The sequence below is a fragment of the Molothrus aeneus genome, chromosome 3 (assembly GCF_037042795.1).
Source record: "Molothrus aeneus isolate 106 chromosome 3, BPBGC_Maene_1.0, whole genome shotgun sequence".
Lineage (NCBI taxonomy): Eukaryota > Metazoa > Chordata > Aves > Passeriformes > Icteridae > Molothrus > Molothrus aeneus.
The window spans coordinates 555,847-573,572 of NC_089648.1; the positions used below are offsets into that span (position 1 = coordinate 555,847).

The following is a 17,726-nucleotide window of genomic DNA, read 5'->3' on the forward strand; positions in this document are numbered from 1 at the left end:
AAGGTTTCACACCGCAAAAAGCGTCCCCCAAAATGCTTCGTGTTTTGTTCTTCCTTCCACCAGCGCCGAGGAGGCGAGAAGGAACGGGCTGCGGCTCCCGGGCGGGCAGGACCGGCGCGTCCCCTCAGCGAGCGGCGGGGCGGGAAAAGCCCTCAGCCGCGAGCGCCGCTGAGGGAGCGCCGGGGCCGCCGCAGCGCGGCTCCTCCTGCTCCAGGCTGCGCTAGAAGCACCTGCGGAGCGGCGCTTCCCGAGGGACGGACCCTCGGGGCGGCCGGGGCGCACCGCCTCCCTCAGGCGGGGGAGCCGCCGGGCCGCAGCTCCCTCCATGCCCGCCGCCTCCTCCTACCGGTACCTGCCTGCCCGTGCCATTCCCCTCCTCCGCGCCCTCCTCCTGCTGTCCCCCTCATGCATATGGATGGACGCATGCGCCTGCCGCCCTGGGCTAGATGAAGCGGAGCGGCGGCGGCGCTCCCAGACGGGCGGGCGGCTGCGGGGCGGTGCGTGTGCTGCATGTGCGTGTGTGTGTGTGTGTGTGAATGTGAGTGTGAGTGAGTGAGTGTGCGTGTGTCTCGGGGGGGCCAGGGGCTCCGCCGCAAGAAATAAAAGGACTGGGATAATAATCGCCATAATAAAACAAAAAGAAAAAAAAAAGGAGAGAGAGAGAAAAGAAAAGGGAAAGAAAAGAGGGGAGGCGAGAGAATAAGGCGGATAAAAGGAGGCTGGGCTGCTTTGCATTGAAGAGCGGGGCGCTATTGAAAGCGCTTGAAAAGCGGCGTTGTCCGGCGCGGGTGCGCCGCGGTATATTAGAGCGGGGCGGCGGCGGCGGCAGCAGCAGCAGCAGCGGCGCCTCCTCCTCCTCCAGCTCCTCCGCCTCCTTCTTCTCCTCCTCCTCCCTCCTGGCCCTCCCCGTCCCGTCCCGTCCCGACCCGGAGCGAGCGGCGGCGGCGGCGCTGCAGGCGGGCGGGCGGGCAGCGCGGCGGCGGCGGCATGCGTGCGCCCCGGCGGGCAGCCGCGGCGGCGTGCTCCATCCTCACCCTGCTCCTGGCGCTGCGGGCCCAGGTACGTACCGGGCACGGCTTCCGCGCTCCTCCGCGGGGCTTGGGGACGTGGGTCCGGGAGATCCCGCACGGCTCCTCCGGCCGGAGCGGAGCTGCTGCCCTGGCTTCTCTCTGGAGATGGCAAACGCGGGAGTGCGCCTTGCAGCGAGGCTTAATTCCTGGGAACGAGAAACGCGATTACTGCAAACCGCTTTGATTTTCCCCCCAAAATCACTTTTTCCCCCTTTTATTTTTCTTGTTTTAATTACTTTTTTTTTTTAATCAACTTAATAGCAGCGCTGCTGGTGTGATTAATGAGCGGGCTCTGCGTCTCAGCTGGGCAGCTCCAGCCGTGCCCGGCTCGGCTGCACCCCGGAGGAGGCACAGGGGTGGCTGGGTGCCTTTCCAGGCAGTGCATTAGGAGCTTCATCGTTCTGCTGGGTTTGCTCCTCGCGTATTGCACTCTTGGTTTAGTTTAGTTTTATTTCCTAACCGTTTGGAAGCCTTCCTCGCGCTGTGTTTTTCGGAGCTGGCACTTAAGGTTGTTTTTTGGCATTAATGGCGTTATTTAGTTGGGCTGATTTATGAGCCCTTCTCATGGATGTCTGATAGGGGAAAGCTTGGAGTGGTTAGCTTTGTTTTATTTTTAACATTATGCATGTGCCTCTTGAAAGCACACTTAAAATTACTTTTTCCTGTTTTCAGAATTGTTGTACATTGTGTTTGGGGAAAAAAGTTAGGTAACTGTCTGTCTCTTGTTTCTTTTCTTTTTTTTTTTTTTTGTTCGTTTGTTTTGTTTTTTTTTTTTTTTCCTTCGGTTCTTTCTTGGGATTAACAGGTGACTTTAGCGTCAGGACAGTTCGAGTTGGAGATCTTATCCATGCAAAATGTGAATGGTGAACTGCAAAATGGAAATTGCTGCGATGGCACCCGAAACCCAGGAGATAAAAAATGCACCAGAGACGAGTGTGACACCTATTTTAAAGTTTGCCTGAAGGAGTATCAATCGCGGGTCACTGCTGGCGGTCCTTGCAGCTTCGGATCCAAATCCACTCCTGTCATCGGAGGAAATACCTTCAATTTAAAGTACAACCGGAATAATGAAAAGAACCGGATCGTTATCCCCTTCAGCTTCGCCTGGCCGGTGAGTTGCTTGAGCTGCTCTAGCTCTGTTGGATGGTGCTTGAGATGTCCTTAGTGAGCTGAGCTCTAACTTTTGTGCCAGGGGAAGAGGGATCAGGATTTGGGAGGGAGCAGGCATCTTGGCAAGAGCGTCGGCAATCCGCAGCACAGAAATGAGTAAAATGTAGTGGTGTTTTTGTTTTTGTTCCCTGGGGCTCACAATGCACAGCCTGTTAAATTTGAAAGTCAGATGTGCAGTGAGGGGGATCTAAATGGGTCAGGGAAGCAAACCCAGTATCTCTGCACTTTACAGCATGAATAAGTCTCTTGAGACTTAGAAGGTCAGAAGTTCATTTTTTTTCTTTTTTTTCTCTTAACCAGTGAAGTCTTGGGCTTAAGCCAGAAGAGCAGTGGGTTAGGGGCTGTAGAGGGATCCCGTGTGAAAAGTGTGTGTCATAGCTGGCCTCCTTCCCCGGAGCGTGTTTGGGAAGGCTTCCTGCTTCTCCCAGGGGGAAGTCTCACTGCACTGCTCACTGTGGATGGGAGCTGCTGTTGCTGTTCTGGGTGCAGTAGTTGCCAGCTTCCCTGGGAAGCTGGCTGTGTTTGGAGGTGCTTGTGGACTCCAGAAGCTGAAGACTGAGAAAAGCCTGGCTTTAGCTTTTGGTGCACTTCACCCACTCCTCCCCACAGCACACCTTTTCCTGGCTACCTGCCCCTTGTGGTCCAGAGATTCTGGCTTCTCTTCAGTTGTGTGCAAAACTCGGTGGCTCGAGGAGGTGGAGCTTTTTGCCAGGCACTTTTCCAGCCTTGTCCACTCTAGTAAATACTGGTCAGCCCCTCAGAGCAGAGAGATGGAGGGATGGGTGACCCCTTCCTTCGTCGGTGATCCTGCTTTGTTGTTGGCTGGAAAAAACACTCAGACGTTGCTGCTGCTTGTTTCTTCTGGAGTGCTCTGGAGGGTTGAGGCTGATGGCCAGCTGTGCAGAGGAGCCCTCAGCTCCCCGCAGAGAAAGCGAGGAGCATCTTTCCAAAAGGACATCGTGCAGGCCAGCCCCAGAGAGGCAGGCTCAGGGAGGGCCCCAGGCTGTGTGGACATGGACAGTGCTGGCCTCGGGTGGCAGGAGGTGCGTGGCTTTTGTGCCTGGCAGTGCTGCGTGCCCTGGGGGGCTCCTGTCTGGCTCTCGAGCACTCCCAAATTTCTGCTCCTAAAACTTGTATTTTGAGATCACCTAGGAAACAAAACTGTTTCCCCCTGCCACACACACCCCTTCTCCAAAGGCGCTGAGCAGACAATTTCCTACCAACTGCCTTGGGGTATGTTGATGCTCAGCAATTTTGTAAATCCAGTCATCCTAACCTAGATGCCTAAGGTCATTTTTGGGAGGGGAGGAGGGCGCTGAATGTGCATGCAGGGGAGGGCAGAATCTCATTTCCTATCCTCTGCCACTATCGCTGCTGGCGAGGTGGAAGCATGCCTGGACCCTCCAAAGCTTGGCCCTTCATGGTCAGATAAGGACTGGTTGCTGGGAGGGCCTGGACTTTTTCTGGGGGGAGGAAAGCCCGCCCCAAAAGCATTCCTTCTGCAGCTGTGGTGTAGACACCCACTTTGTGGTCCTGCCGCCAAGTGCTGCAGGCAGCTGTGCGTTCTTCAAGTGTCCTGTGCTGCCTCCTACCTGCCTCCGCTCTCAGCCGGGACTTGGGGAATATCGACGGCTCAAGAGGCACAGGGCAGAAATTAAGTCGCCGTTTTAAAGGAGATAGTATTACAGAGTACAATAGCAGAGTTAACAAAAGTATTCTCTGTTGGAAGTACAAGTCTGTCCTTTATTTCTTTCCCTTTTCTTTCTCTTCTTTTTTTTTTTCCCTAACATGAAATGAGATAAAACTGTTATCAAATATGCCATCAAAGGGATAAAGGGCTTTGTAAAAATCTGAGGTATTTGAAGCTCTGCCAATGGCTGTAGTGCTTGTGTTGCAGATTTTGACTTTTGTCAGAGAAGTCAGGTACATCAAGGATTTTTTTTTAAACTAGCTCCCAGTAATCTGACTGTCTTGAATCTATAGGTATGCATATAAAAATGGTGTGAAAACTAAACACATTCCTTCTAGCAGCCTCTCTCTTCATAGGGTTGGGAAGGGAAATCTGTGTGTAGAGGGTGGGTTTGGGGGGTGGGGACCCTGGGAGAAGTCTCTTAAGCTTGCCTGCATCTTAGTAAAAGAAATGCTTCTATTGTCCTGCTGAATCTCATTCAGCACTGGAATCCTGGAGCAGCAGCAGCAGCAAAACTCCAGTGCAACCTTTGAAATGGGTGAAACTCAACAACTTGAGACGCTTGGTTCATAAGCCTGGAATTTTGGAATAAGCTCTTGCATTTTCCCAGGCAGAAATGCACTTTTTGAGATGCTGATGATTAGTCCCTGTGCAATTATCAAGCCTGCTTCCCAGCTTTAGCTTCCACAGGACACAGCTTTTATGCTAGCCATTGTGACTTCCAAATGGCATTTGAACAAAAGAATATCTAATGTGGCAAAGCTCTTATTTGTACTAAAATTGTGTACACAAATCATTTCAGGCATTTTCAAAGCTCTACGGATAAAGTAGTAAACTTAATTTAGTCAGCTCTAATCTGATGCTGAAATTTCAGAACTTAAAAAACTCTTTAGGTGGCTGAATACTGTTGACTTCAGTAAGAGCTTGAGATTAGCATTGCATTTACTCGTGTGGCTGATCACAAGAGGGTATCTTTGAATACATTCAGCTGAAAATTATAGTAGAGGTAATAAGAGGCAGACCAAAATGTTAATCATATTGCACTTGAAAATTTGTGCCCTTCTCTGGATTGTGTTCTACTCTGAGGGGCCTTTTCTTGGATGTTCCAGCTTCAGTCAGTAGTAACATTCAGAAGTCTTGTTGCCTTGACTACTTAAAAAAAATTAAAAAGAAAAAGCCTCTTCTCATGTCAAGCTGCCCCCTTATGCCATTTGTGAAAAATAGTTGCATTGCATTAGAGGCCTTTATTCATCATGCAGGAGAGGAAGGGCAGAGAATGGGGTGCTTTAAAAGTATTGTTAGAGGGAGCTTGCAGTTGTAATGTAGATTCGGAGTGTCAGAGTCTTATTAATAACTTATGGGGTTTGCTCTTGTCAGTTTTGATACGTTCCCCTGTGAGTAATGGGTGTGCAGACGGTGGGCCATAAATTAATTTAAGTGATGGGAGGTTTGAGTAAGTTGCTAGGAAACAGGGCAGCAGCCCAGCATAAAGGAACTGGAGTGGATCAGAAAGCTGCCCCTGCAGTAGCTGGTAATTCTTCAGTGCATTGAAACAATAGTGATGATGATTAAAAAAAGTAAAATGCACCAGGGCTTGCCTTACATTCATTTTGAGACTTCACTGACTTTCTTGACAGGCAAGCTTGGCTTTATGAAGCCGTATAAAAAAGTACGGAACAAAAGCATTTCCATGTTCCACTTGTCCAAGTGCTCTGTCTGAACAAGTCTGGTTCCAAGGCAGACACATGCTCTTCTCTCACATGAATCAAACCTCTGGCCTTTCTTAAAGAGCCCCAAGTGTGATGGGTGCTGCACCTTGAGGGAGCTGAGCATCAATTAACTAAGCAAAACTTAACACTACACTTTGCTTTTATGTAAAGAAAGATCTTTTGGGGGTTTGGCGAGACTGAGTAAGAAGGTCAAACTTGGCAATTCCTTTGGTATGCATAGCTCCAATTTCAAACAGCTTGTTTATCCCAAAATTATGCTCCTTGTAATTATTTAATATTGGGGCCAATTGCACCAACACACCAGGAAACTACTGAGGTGGGAAAAAACCCTCCAGCATCTCAGTGAGTTTAGCATAAAATACAATTTAAAAGAGTTTTGAACATCTTATTTCAACTTTAAAATAAAAATAGTCAACCTTAAAAAAATAGCCCTTTTTCATGAAAAATCTTAGTGGTCCTGATTCCTGAAGATGTAAAATGTTTTCTGGGTAGGTGTTGTTTTCTGTGGCTACAGAGACATAGTAAAAGAGCTTTAATGTTTTTTAAGCTTTGTGAAATTATTCCCTCTCTTGACACAAGGTGTCCAAAATACTAATCTGCAGCTGATATTTAAAATAACAGCATTTTGAATCTCAGAAAAAATATCAGTACACTCATTTGCTTTTTTTTTTCTTTTAAGCCCAGTATGTCACAGTCATAAGACTAAAATTTGGCTTTTGATTTTGTTTCTTCTCTCCCTCCAGTTAACTTCTTGAAAACTTATAGAAGCAAATGCTAGATTATTGTTCAAGCTTTTCTTGAACAATAAGTCATCTTGGAGCATGGGCAGATCAGAAGAAATTTTTATAATAGCAAGATGCATATTAATCAAATCCATACTCTGTCATTTATTGTTGATTAATAATATAAATCTTAGCACTCAAAGTGTAATGTTTTGCCTAGGATTACTATTCTAAACAGAGCTGGGAGTATTAAGTGACATCTGAAGCATAATTAGCATCACAGGGCTGTTTTTTTCCCAGGACTGGAGAGAAGTGATGCAGCCATTCAGAGGTTTTGGACTTCTTACATGTTTAAAGAGTTTTTTTTTATGTTCCAGCCAGTTCAGAGCTTCACCTTCATGGTAAAACCATTTGACTATATTAACATAATATGTCTAAAAATAAATCCTCATCTTGCCTGCTCCTAGAATTTTTGTTCTTGTTATAATAAAGGCCTGCTCCAGTTTAACTTCAGTGGCAGCTGGATTGGGCTTGACACTGAAGCTTATTCCTAAACTTTCTCAGGCTATCCACATCCAGCACTGTCAGCTTGTTTATGCAGCTGGAAGTCAGCATGGCTGAAAATGAATTGCATAAAATCGATGCTTTATACTTAAAGTCGCAGTTCCCTCAAGGAAACACCGCTTACCAGCGGGCTGGAGGCTGGAGTAGGAGTCAGCTGGCTCTAAAGCTGGGGAGCTTGGCTCTGAGCTGTTTATTCCAGCTTCACTCCTAATGCCGTTGTGATCCCCTGCAAACAAAAGCCTTAAGCTACAGTTCTTAAAAGTACTTCTCTGTAGATAAGGAGAGGTATCTCTGTAGATAACACAAATGACAGGATTGGTTTTGAAAACTGAAACTAAGCTTGCCTTTGAATTTCTCTAGATGGACAGAAGTTTAATATGTTAATTGACTCAGTTCTAATAATTTAACTCGTAACCCCTGTGTCTTAACACAAGGAAAGATGTCAAAACTAGAAGCTGTTGCATTTGTTTCTTGTTAGTCTGTGGAGCTCATGGTTCTGTGGTCACTATTCTGCAGTGTAAATTACACTCATTATTCTTCTAGTGTTCAGAAGAAACTGCAAAAAGTGGATAGAAGTGGTTAAAGTGGTTTGTAAATAGTCAAACATCCAGAGTCCTTTACCAGCTCAACCCAGTTCTTAGGCACTTAGGTAAATAAGTAGAAAGGCTTCTTGTTTAGGCTTGCTCCATGTGAACCTGACTGTTTTGCTTGGCTGGCTACTAGGTATTCTGTCTATTAACCTTGCCACCCTTTTGTAACTGGTGCATTTAATTATCAGTGGGATGCTTTAAACAGGTAGGGGGACTGATAAGGGCAGGTAATCTGCTTGTTGGGGAAGGTTGAAAGCAACCATTGACATTTTGGCCTATCTGCTGCTCTTTGACAAGTGGGGCTCCGTGAGAAAATAACTCCGTAACTAGATAAGTGCTGATTAAAATGCTGCTGTTGTATGAAGCACCCTGCTAGCTGAGATCACTTGAAATCATTAGGTAAAAAAGAGAGGGGGAAAAGGGAGAGAAAAGAAGCTACTATACTTTTTTTTACCTATTTTTTTTAAAGACAGGGTGGAGGGAAGACCCCAAGTCTCCCCCCTGAGCCCAGTACATTGTCCCGTTAATGCATGCTAGTTTTATGATTGGAATACATTGTAGTCCGGCCACCCAGACAGAGGCATTGACTGCTAATATTAACCAAGAACAATAGTGTGGCCATACTGACTGCAGTGAGGATTACAGAACATAATGGGGCCTATCCAAAAATAATGCTAATACAGGACAAGCAACAGGAAGCAGCAGTAGACTCAGCATTGCTCGGCTCCCAGACAAACCATGGACTTACTTCACACAATGGCAACTTCAGCACATTATGTATTCACAGGATACTCATTATTCCAGCAGGCTTTGCCAGATCAGAGATCAGCCTGGTTTACTGGATGCTTAAGCGTATGCATAGTTTGGATAGCGGTACTTTTGTGTCCTCCATCCTTTGGCAGGAGGGTGGCCGTGCTGGTGCACGAAGGTCTTGACTTGGGCTGCTGCCTTCCCTTGCCAAGGCAGGACGGGGGCAGGTCTCTCCTGGGGCTGCTGACATGGTTCAGTTGGTTTCCATGTCTCCTTTCGGTGGCACTGCAGGGTTTACTGGCACTTAGAGCAGCAAAGGAGCTGCTCAGGATGGAGCCTAAAGGAGCAGCGTGCTGTGTTTTGGTGTGGGCATATTCTGATGAGGCTCTTGGCTGGGCTGCCTGCTGGGGTTCAGCCGAGCTCTTGGCCATAGGCTTTGAGACGTGAGAGAGATTTCCACGGCTTGGGCTGTGTTTGTATTCACCAGCTTGAGGGAGTAACAGCTTTGTAGGGTGTTGCCGTGTCCTTACGTAGGCTGTCCCAAAGAGGAGCTTCCTGATGATGTTCCATTTCACAAAAGGTTAAGAGGGTTAGGTGGCTTTCCTCCTTTTCTGGAGTACACTCGCATATCCTCTGGGTGAGGAGCCAGTTGCCTTTAACTCCTTTGAAGGATGTTCAGTTGTCAGGGTTGACCGACGGTGGCACAGTGTGGTGATGCATCTGCGCGGTGTCATCGTGGAGTGACAGTCCTGGTGCTGGTCAGAGGAAGCGGGTTTGTGGCTAGCTTCAACCCTGCTCAGAGATGCCCTCCTCCCTGGCCCCTGGGCACAGTGAAAGGTGCCTCAGTTTCCCTCGTGCAGGTGTCACAGCTGGACGGCTGTGGCCTGCTGTGCCGGTGTCCTTGGGTGCAGGCAGGGTGTGTGTGAGCGCCCTTCTCAGGCTGCTGCTCACAGCTGTGCACAGCGTCAGGAGAGGGCGGCTGGGCTTAACCTGCTCTCCTTGTTTGGCAGAGGAGGAGCAGGGCTCTGAATGCAAAACTTCCCACTGCATTTGTCTAGTCATGGTTTCACATGCTCAGCAAAGCTCTTGCACGCTCTAACCACAGGGCTAGGAGGGAAAGGAGTTAGACGAGTTGTGAGCCCTTTGAAAACAGAGGCAGCGCTGCAGTGAGGAGCCGGCTGTTTTAATCTTGCTCTGGCCCACTGACTCGCAGAGTGCCTTCAGAAGCCAGAGCACAAAAGCACCTCCTTTGGGTGGATGTCTGGGTGAAGGGAGGGAAGAGGGTAATCAAGCAGAGAGCTTTAAACACCTGTTTACCTGCAGCTGCCAGGATTAGTTTTAATAACCAGAAAGGAGGTTGCACTGCCCTTTGAGATCCTTAAAAGGGACAATTTCTGATGGGTTTCTGGTCTGCACAGTCTCTCGAGCTGTATCATCAGGGGATCAAGACACAGTGTCAGTGTCTTGTCATTGAGGAAAACAGCTCTTGCACACTGATGCTTGCTTTGTTTCTTGGAGAACTTGACTATTTCCATCCTCTCCTAGCTCCACTCACAGAAATTCTGCTTAAATTTGGCCATGCTGCCTTTCAAAGCCCTCGTGACTATCTGCAAAGTTTAAGGATTTGCTGTTCCTTTCAAGCTGCCTTTCCTCTCAAGCCAGAATCCCTGCCTTCTGGTCAAGCTCAGGTTTACAGTGGCTAATTGGGTGTGACTCTGGAGAGTTCACTGCTGCCTTGTTGCCTAGGACATCACTTTGATGGAATAAGGTGCATGATGTGGAATTCTTGTGTCTGGATATATATATTTATTCAAAGATGGGCAGAGGTCATCTATGGGCATGGGAAAACTTAAACCTCCACACTGTAAGCAGTCATTCCTGAGATATCTGAATCCTTGATCTATAGAGTGGGGATGATATGCACTTCTAAAAAATCTCAACAGTGCAGCTTTGCACAGAGCTGCTTTTCTGGGAGGGCTGAGGGAATTAGCTAGGGGTATGTGATAGTTGGATTGTTGAAGGGGGTTTGCTACTGGTGTGAGGCTCTGGGTGTCTGTGTGGCTTTTGTTTAAAAGTGTCCCATTCTGAACACAGAGTGTTGGGTTTTTTTGGTCTTTTCCCCATGCTGAGAGGGACAGAGCCAAGGGATCAAATGCCATTCTTTGTATCACCCCTTTTCAGGACAGGCACTCTTCATTTAATGCATTCAGACAAAATGAGAGGGGGCAGTTAGAAACAAGGGAATTGCCAGGGTAGGTCTGTTCCCCCTGCATTTTGTTTCCATCCAGGTCAGCTGAAGCATCTCCTCTGTTTTAACCAAACTCCTGTGTGGTAGTGGAAAGTGGTCACACAAGTATCTAGCAACAGTAGCACTCACAGCTAGGATTCAGCCTTTCCTTTCCTTAAGGGCTAGGTGTGTTGGTAAACAGTCCTGAGAACCAGCAGGGAACTGTTGCTATGAGTTTAGACAAAATATCTTCCAAAACAATTATGCAAGGCCGAAAGGAAAACATCCTTAACTTTATTGGAAGTAGTGCTAGTTGTCATAATTCATTCTCTAATATCATAATATTTTTTGTCAAGCTTGCAGTAACATGTTGAGCTTGTGCTGCTTAATGTTGGTAATTAAACCACTGAGGAAGCACCCAAGATAGTGCAATCTGCATCTGTAATATGGCTCGGGAGTTCTATTCTGGTTTTGTTTGTTTGTTTTGGTTCTTTCTTTTTTTTTTCACCACTGACTAGTGCAAGGACTTCTTAAATCTGTTTTAAGCGGTGTTAGATGATCGAGTTGCATTTCATTTTGGTTTATTTGATTTTCAGAGTTTCTTTCAGGTTGTCAGACTCGGTCTAGAATAGAAACAAGTAACATATAACTTTTCATGAAATACTAACCAAAAATGGTTCAGGCCAATGGAGCCTCTGTGTAGAAGTTTGGGTGCATGTCTTGGCTTGCCTAGCTTTGCTTACTTTTGGAAGCATTTTCCCACAGTTATCAGGAATGGAATGGAATCCTGGTTTGAATATGAAACATATTTAGGCTATACAGCAAGCCGGTGTCCATCACAAACTGGTTTTTCATTCAGAGCCTCATGCTGTGTCCAGTCGTGAGAAAGCAGTCTGCTCCAACTCTTGTTCTCTTTTTTCTTTTTTTTTCCTCCTTTTTTGTTTCCCTTCCTCTTCAGAAGTCTGAGTTCTACCTTACCCCCGTGCACCTTGTAGCAGCTCACTCTCAGAACTGCATTTTGGTCTCTGTTACAGAGAGGCACTGCAGACCACAAATGAGCAGCCTGTGACTGAACATGGACACAGTTAAGGAGAAATAAACCTTGCAATGCACAGTTTCTGTGGCAAAGCATCAAAACTCCTCACGGAATTTTTATTTGTAGTGTTATTGTTCTGCTCTCCGGAATGATGTTACATTTATTGCCTTATCTGTAGCTATTATTTTTTTTTACTTTTCAAGTCATATTTTTTGCTTATTTTTCCTCAGCTCTCCCCCCCCCCCCTTCCTTCTGGAGAGGAGGTGTTTTGTTTTGGTTTTTAATCATTGTGTAAGTTTGGCTGGCTAAATGGCAACTTTGAAAGATACAGCCTGGATAATAATATCTCGGGGTAGAGCTGGAGGAGGAGGAGGAGATGTTTTAATGGGTCTTGTTCTCAAGTTAGGATTGAAGATAAAGGTGGCTTAGATGTAATAGCTGGCATCTTTCCAGCCCATGGAGTCACTTCAGTCAGTTTATGCTTATGATTATTATTGCTGGAGAGCTCATTGGCAGCTTGGAGCATCTGTAGAAGGGACACGGGTGGAGAGCGGACTTGCCTTCCCCTGCTCCTCTTCCGAGGAGGCTTTCTTAGCCTTTGTTTTACAGCGCTTCTCTCTCACCCCACCCCCTTCCATATCCATCAGTCCTTCTTCCCCCGTTACCTGATACTTGTGGGAGCTGCGATGGCCCTCGTGCAGACAAAGCTTTCAAAGGGGGTGCTGAAAAGCAAAGTCCCTGGAGATTGCGCTGTCAAGGCAGGGCACAGTAATCTTAGCAACACTCCTTGCTTTCAGGATGGCTGGGGGAAGGGACATCCAGACTATTTTTCTGTAACTAAAATTCTTTTGAAGCAGTTTTTGAGAGTGGGGGTTTGGCTTGGGGTTTTTTGATGCTGCTGTGCTATCCTGGTGCTTTCTGTCTTCCATGTGCAGTTGTCCCACATGCTTTATTTCGGCTGGAGTGCAGTGTCAAAGGCTGCACTTCCTGGTTAAGCACATAAGATGCTTTAATGATGACAAAGATGAGCTATCCAAGGTGAAAGGTCTTCTAAGTCAGACTGGATAAGGTAGCTTACGGGGTTTCAAGAAGATCATGTTTGTCTAAAGCATAATCTTTTACCTATTTCTGTGTTCAAGTATCTGCTTTGGGGTAGAGACCAGAGTTTTTCTTTTTAATTAAAATTGTTGGCAGGTTGGTTTTTTTTCCCCTTAGTCATGTGTGGCTTTGAAGCTAACTCTTATTTCTCTTTTGCAGAGATCCTACACGTTGCTTGTCGAGGCGTGGGATTACAATGATAACTCCACAAGTAAGTGTTCCTTCCTCTGGCTTATTTAGTTCTGACACCTCTGTGTCCCAGGCACTGAAAGGCCTCTGGGAGCCTCCCCAGCTTGCTGTGAGTTAGAGCACAAGGAGAGGGAAAAGCTCTGCCCCAAAGAGCTTGGAGCAGTTCGTCCAGGCTCTGCAGCAGCCTGTCTCGCTCACATTGCCTGCAGAGGGTGAGTAGCTTGCTCACCTAGGCACCAACAGTGTGATGCCTAAAAATAGATGCTGTTAATTCCTTCTTTCTCCTCTGGGAGAGTAAAAGCCAAAGGATTTCTTCAGGTTTCTTAATTTGGTTTTTTTGGTCCTGTTTTGTTCTTTTTACTTAGGACCAATATTCAGAAGGCTAAGTCTTGTTCACCTGAGACCTCTCTATAAACTCTATAAGCACTTCTCAAAACTGAATGTACTGCTTTGAAAAAGAAAACAACTTAAAATCTGTGTAAGACTTGATATCCATATCCATCTAATGACTGTAGATGAGAAAGAAGAGTTACTACAAGCTCTTCCTTGGGAGTTGGATGTCTGGGGGTTTGTATGCAGGGGCTGAAAAAATATTTACCAGACACCACCTGGTAGGGCTGGCTGAAAATCAAGGGTGGGGATCTTTCTCCTGGAATGTCTCTGGTTGGTTTCAGAACCATTCTGCTCAGCTTTTCCCGTGGCTAGAGGAAGCTGCACAGGGTCTCTGGGTGCATGAGCTGTTCTGCTTTTTGCCTGCTGTTACTGAGGGAGGTGGGCAAAATCAGCTCTATTTCAACCTAGGGCTTTAACACAGTGTGTGTGTGGTAAAAGCCACAGGGGAGAGTGTGAATCTCAACTCATAAAGCTTTTGTTGACACAACAGGCCTTTCCTTCAGCAAGCAGGCAGCAGCACTGTGCTCCATGTTACAGAAATCCTACAGCAGCTTCTTGCAGTCTGCCTTGGAGTGCCAAGGGGGCAGCCATGCAGGAATGAAATGGGCTTCATGCCTTGTGAGAGGAAGGCCTTGGAGAAGCGTGCACAGTGCTGTGCTTTTATGTTTTAATTGGTGAGGAGAGCATAGCTTGGAAACTACTCTGTGCAGATCTGCTCCTTATATTTTTTTAAATGTACACGGGGTGTCCTGTTAATTCTTCATTCCAGAAAAGCAGTTGCTGCTTGAGACAAATCTCGTGGCCTATCAGGGGTAGCCACAACCAGCCTCATTCAGCCCTGCTGCAGTACCTGTGATTTCAGACTCTACCCCAGCACAGCCATGGAGCAGTGGCTGGGGAATTTCTTGGACATATAGTGTTATATGGAGAAGAAAGTCGATGATGCAGCAGCAGTGAAATATTAAAAATGGAAGATGCCTGAATTCAAAATGAAAGTCTTGTTTATAGTAGGATCTGGGAGTTGTTTCAGACTGGGTCTCGGCCACTTTTACTATTATTAGAGCTCATCTTTTTTCATGAAACAACTTCATTTCCAGAGCTACACAATGAACCCTTTCTTTGCTTTCATGTTCTGGAAGTACAATTGTCTTCAGACAAAATTGCCTCATTTCTCAGCAGTGCATTTGACCAAGTGCAGACATGCTCTTGCATACGTTCCTGATCTGCATTCCTGCTCCAGCTTTGCTGTCACTTACCCATCTGTAGGTCACTCCAGTCACTGCACTGCACAAAACTTCTCCTTTGTGCTGCACGGCTTGACTTAGTCAGCTTTCCCAGAGCTGCAGAGTAAGGCTTGTAGGACTAGTGAAGAAAACGATTAGAACAAAACAATTCTCATCATATAATGAGAAGAGTGGGGTTTTTTGATGTCCAGGATTTTCTTTTGCCCTAATTGCCACTGAATCGTAAAGACCCCGTGAGAGCTCTCAACAATGAAAGTGGGTTTAGTAGGCCTTGTGTGACTTTTCGATAGCGCTGAAAGCATCCTCTGATCAATGCGGTTGTTAGAAGATCCTCGAGTGGATGCTTCCTTCCCCCCTTACATTCCACTCCTCCTACGTTCCTTTACCACATACTCTCTCTTGTCTCACTTCCAAGAGTGGCTTGCAGTTAAATTCTGGCCCTGTTGAAGTTGATGAGAATCGTGCTTTGTTGGAGCCAAGATTCAACTCAAATGGTTTTCTTACTCTGGTTCTTGTCTGGTTGCCATCTTGCTACTGTTGCTTCATACATAAAGCTAATGGGCTGACATTGCATCTCAAACTATGTCAAAGAGCTATTGTAAATTACTGGTATCAGTTGCATGTGAATTCCAGGCGGGCATAAGAGACTTCACAATGTAAACCAAGCCGTGGCTGGAAGTTGTCTGAAACAAAGACTTTCAAAAATAACTGTGCTGTCCTTGGCCACCCAAACTGCTCAGAGAAGTCTGGGCTCTTTCTGTTGTTTTTGCTTCCTGATGCTGCATAGTTATAATTTCCAGACATTGGAGCACTGAAAGGCAAAGGTGGGCAGTCAAAATAGGTCATTTCCTTGTGTCTAAAACCTTTGATACAGTTGCCCACTGAATAAAAAGAGGGATTTATAGCTTTGAAGTGTAGCCACAAGAAGTGAATAAAACCAACAGAGTCTCTGATAGTGAAGTGTGGAGCGGAAGCCCGAGATGTACAGAAAGCCTCTCTCTTCCACTTCATCAATTTCTAATGGGTTAATGCTTCCTCTAACCTTTCTATCAAAGCATGGGGTTCTGAGTCAGATGAAGGCAGTGGAGTTCAGAAGATCCCTTTGTCTCAAGCCTGGCTGACTGCTGCTTTTTATTTACTTAACCATTCTGCAGTGTTGGGATCGCTTCCTATAAAACTGAAAGGGTGGCTGGTGCGGGCTAAGAATGGCAGGGTTGTTGCAATGCCTCCCCTGGAGTCTGGGTCAGCACCCTTGTGTAAGTGCACTCTGACAGGTGGGAATAGGCAAGGGTGGAGGAGCTCTTGTACAAGAAGGAACATGCAGCGCTTCATTGTGAAAACTGTGGGTGATGGCTAATGGAAAGGGAGCTTAAACCTGTGAGGCTGTGTTTGAATTCAGCTGCATGGGGGTAGCTTTAAAATGTGTATCCAATGGGAGACATTTTATCCCTGATCCAGAGGGAACCTGCAGCTGGGTTTCATCTGAGCACCTGCAGAAGAAAATGAAGTCCTGTGGGCTTAAAAGGGTGTTTCCACTTGAGTTCAGGCTGTGGTTAGGGTCTCCAAAGAGCTGATGGCTGGAGTGAGAGGTCATAGACGTACAGCAAGGACGAGCTTCCTGATGAGCTGGCAGATAGGAGAAGAATGGAAGAGCAGAGGCAGAAGGAAAGATCGCTTTTTCAAGGCAACTAACTCCCTTTCTGGTGCCAAGGACTGAAATAGTTGTCAGTGGTATGTTCCCAAGGGGGAACAGGAAAAGACTGGAAAAGCAAGAATGAGTGTGGGGGTGGAGGTGGGGGGGGCTGGTTTGCAAAACTAAATTGAGTGTCGTTCTCCTTTTCTTCTGCCACTTACAGGAGAGGATAAAGTTGTTCTACTCACAAGGAGCAGGATGTCTTTATGCACACTCGGTGTTTGGGGAAGTGCCTTTGCTTTCCAGCTGTGCTGTGGATGGAGTGTAATCTTGGCAAGTGCAGCAGAGCCATCTCCAGCACGCATGAGTGGAACTGTACTTGCCAGACTAGCCCCATTCAAGACCAGCAGATATGCATCTGCTTAAGTACCTCTTAGAATTAGTCAATAATCTTGCTGATGAGATCTAAGAGCCTTACACCTGCACAGCACAGAGCATGATGTTGCTCTGGATGTACCAGTATGGAAAGGTCCTTAGGCATCCACATTACCTGTGAATAGGATTTAAATTAATAAAGGCCTGCCTGCGTTTGAAAGTCTGACACATAGTTGTGGAGTTGGGGGCTTAGCGCCAATGAATAATAAAAACTGATTTAAATGGCAAAATATTATAGAACCAGAAATACCAGAAGGTGAACAAGAAGTTGTTGCCCTTAATTTCACACTGTAAACACATAAGGAATGCTGTAGTCTCAAGTCACAAATACCCCCAAAAATGGGCAGATGCTCACAACATCTGATTCTTGACACTCTTTTTAGCTGTGCAGCAAGAGCTTTGACTTCATTCCAAACTGCAGACAAGCAGGCAGGACCTAGTGGTGGATCCATAATGGTATCTGAGGCTTGAGAAGCCTGTCAGCAAGTTCTTTTTTTTTTGAAAGCTGCAAATCAAAGGTCCTTAGCAAGACATTTAAAAGTATCTTAGATTAAAAACTGCCCATGTGTCATCTTATGGCTTTAGTAGAGACTTCATTAGTCTTCAGCTCTGCCTTATGTAAAATCCCAGAAGGATCTTTTGTAGTTGTTGGAACAACAAGCAGCACATCAGTACATTTGAATTCTTAACACTCAGAGGTGCCAGTACTTCACACGCTGCTAACACATCACTGGCAAACTGCCTTCCTACCTCAAATTCTCCTGTCGCTGGATTATGCTCCCATGTACTCACTGTTGGTTTTGAGCTCAGTCTGTGAGGATATTTTGGCTGTTTTACGATAAACTTTCACTCAGCAGTCAAGTGCTGGGTAGCAGCAGGTCGTAAGGCAGTGTCAGATCGTTTAAGTCACAAGACCTGGACTACAAAGTGAAATACCACAGATATATACAATGTTCCAAGCAAATGTGAAATATTGTTATTTCAAGCCATAATTCAGACAGTTGTATGGCTCTGAAAGCCAGAAGACTTTTGCCAGAACTAAATGTCAAGTGCAAATCTAAACTTTAAAATGCTCTGTAGAGAGGAAGGGGATCCATAGCACATATATGCAGTAGTTTGAGTCTTCTGCTTTGAGCTCTGGTCATCTTGACTTTGTACTCTCAGGTGCTGTCTGAAGACAGGACT

At 46.2% G+C, this 17,726-nt stretch overlaps 1 protein-coding gene across 1 annotated transcript in view; it reads left to right on the forward strand.

Moving 5' to 3' along the window:
* The first annotated feature begins 325 nt into the window (after positions 1-325).
* Positions 326-17,726, forward strand: part of JAG1 (jagged canonical Notch ligand 1) — a 36,200-nt gene continuing 18,799 nt past the window's right edge. The window contains exons 1-4 of the mRNA XM_066547772.1: positions 326-538; positions 741-1,190; positions 1,876-2,181; positions 12,807-12,858. Of these exons, the coding sequence (XP_066403869.1) occupies positions 326-538; positions 741-1,190; positions 1,876-2,181; positions 12,807-12,858 (1,021 nt within the window). The remainder of the gene's footprint in view (positions 539-740; positions 1,191-1,875; positions 2,182-12,806; positions 12,859-17,726) is intronic.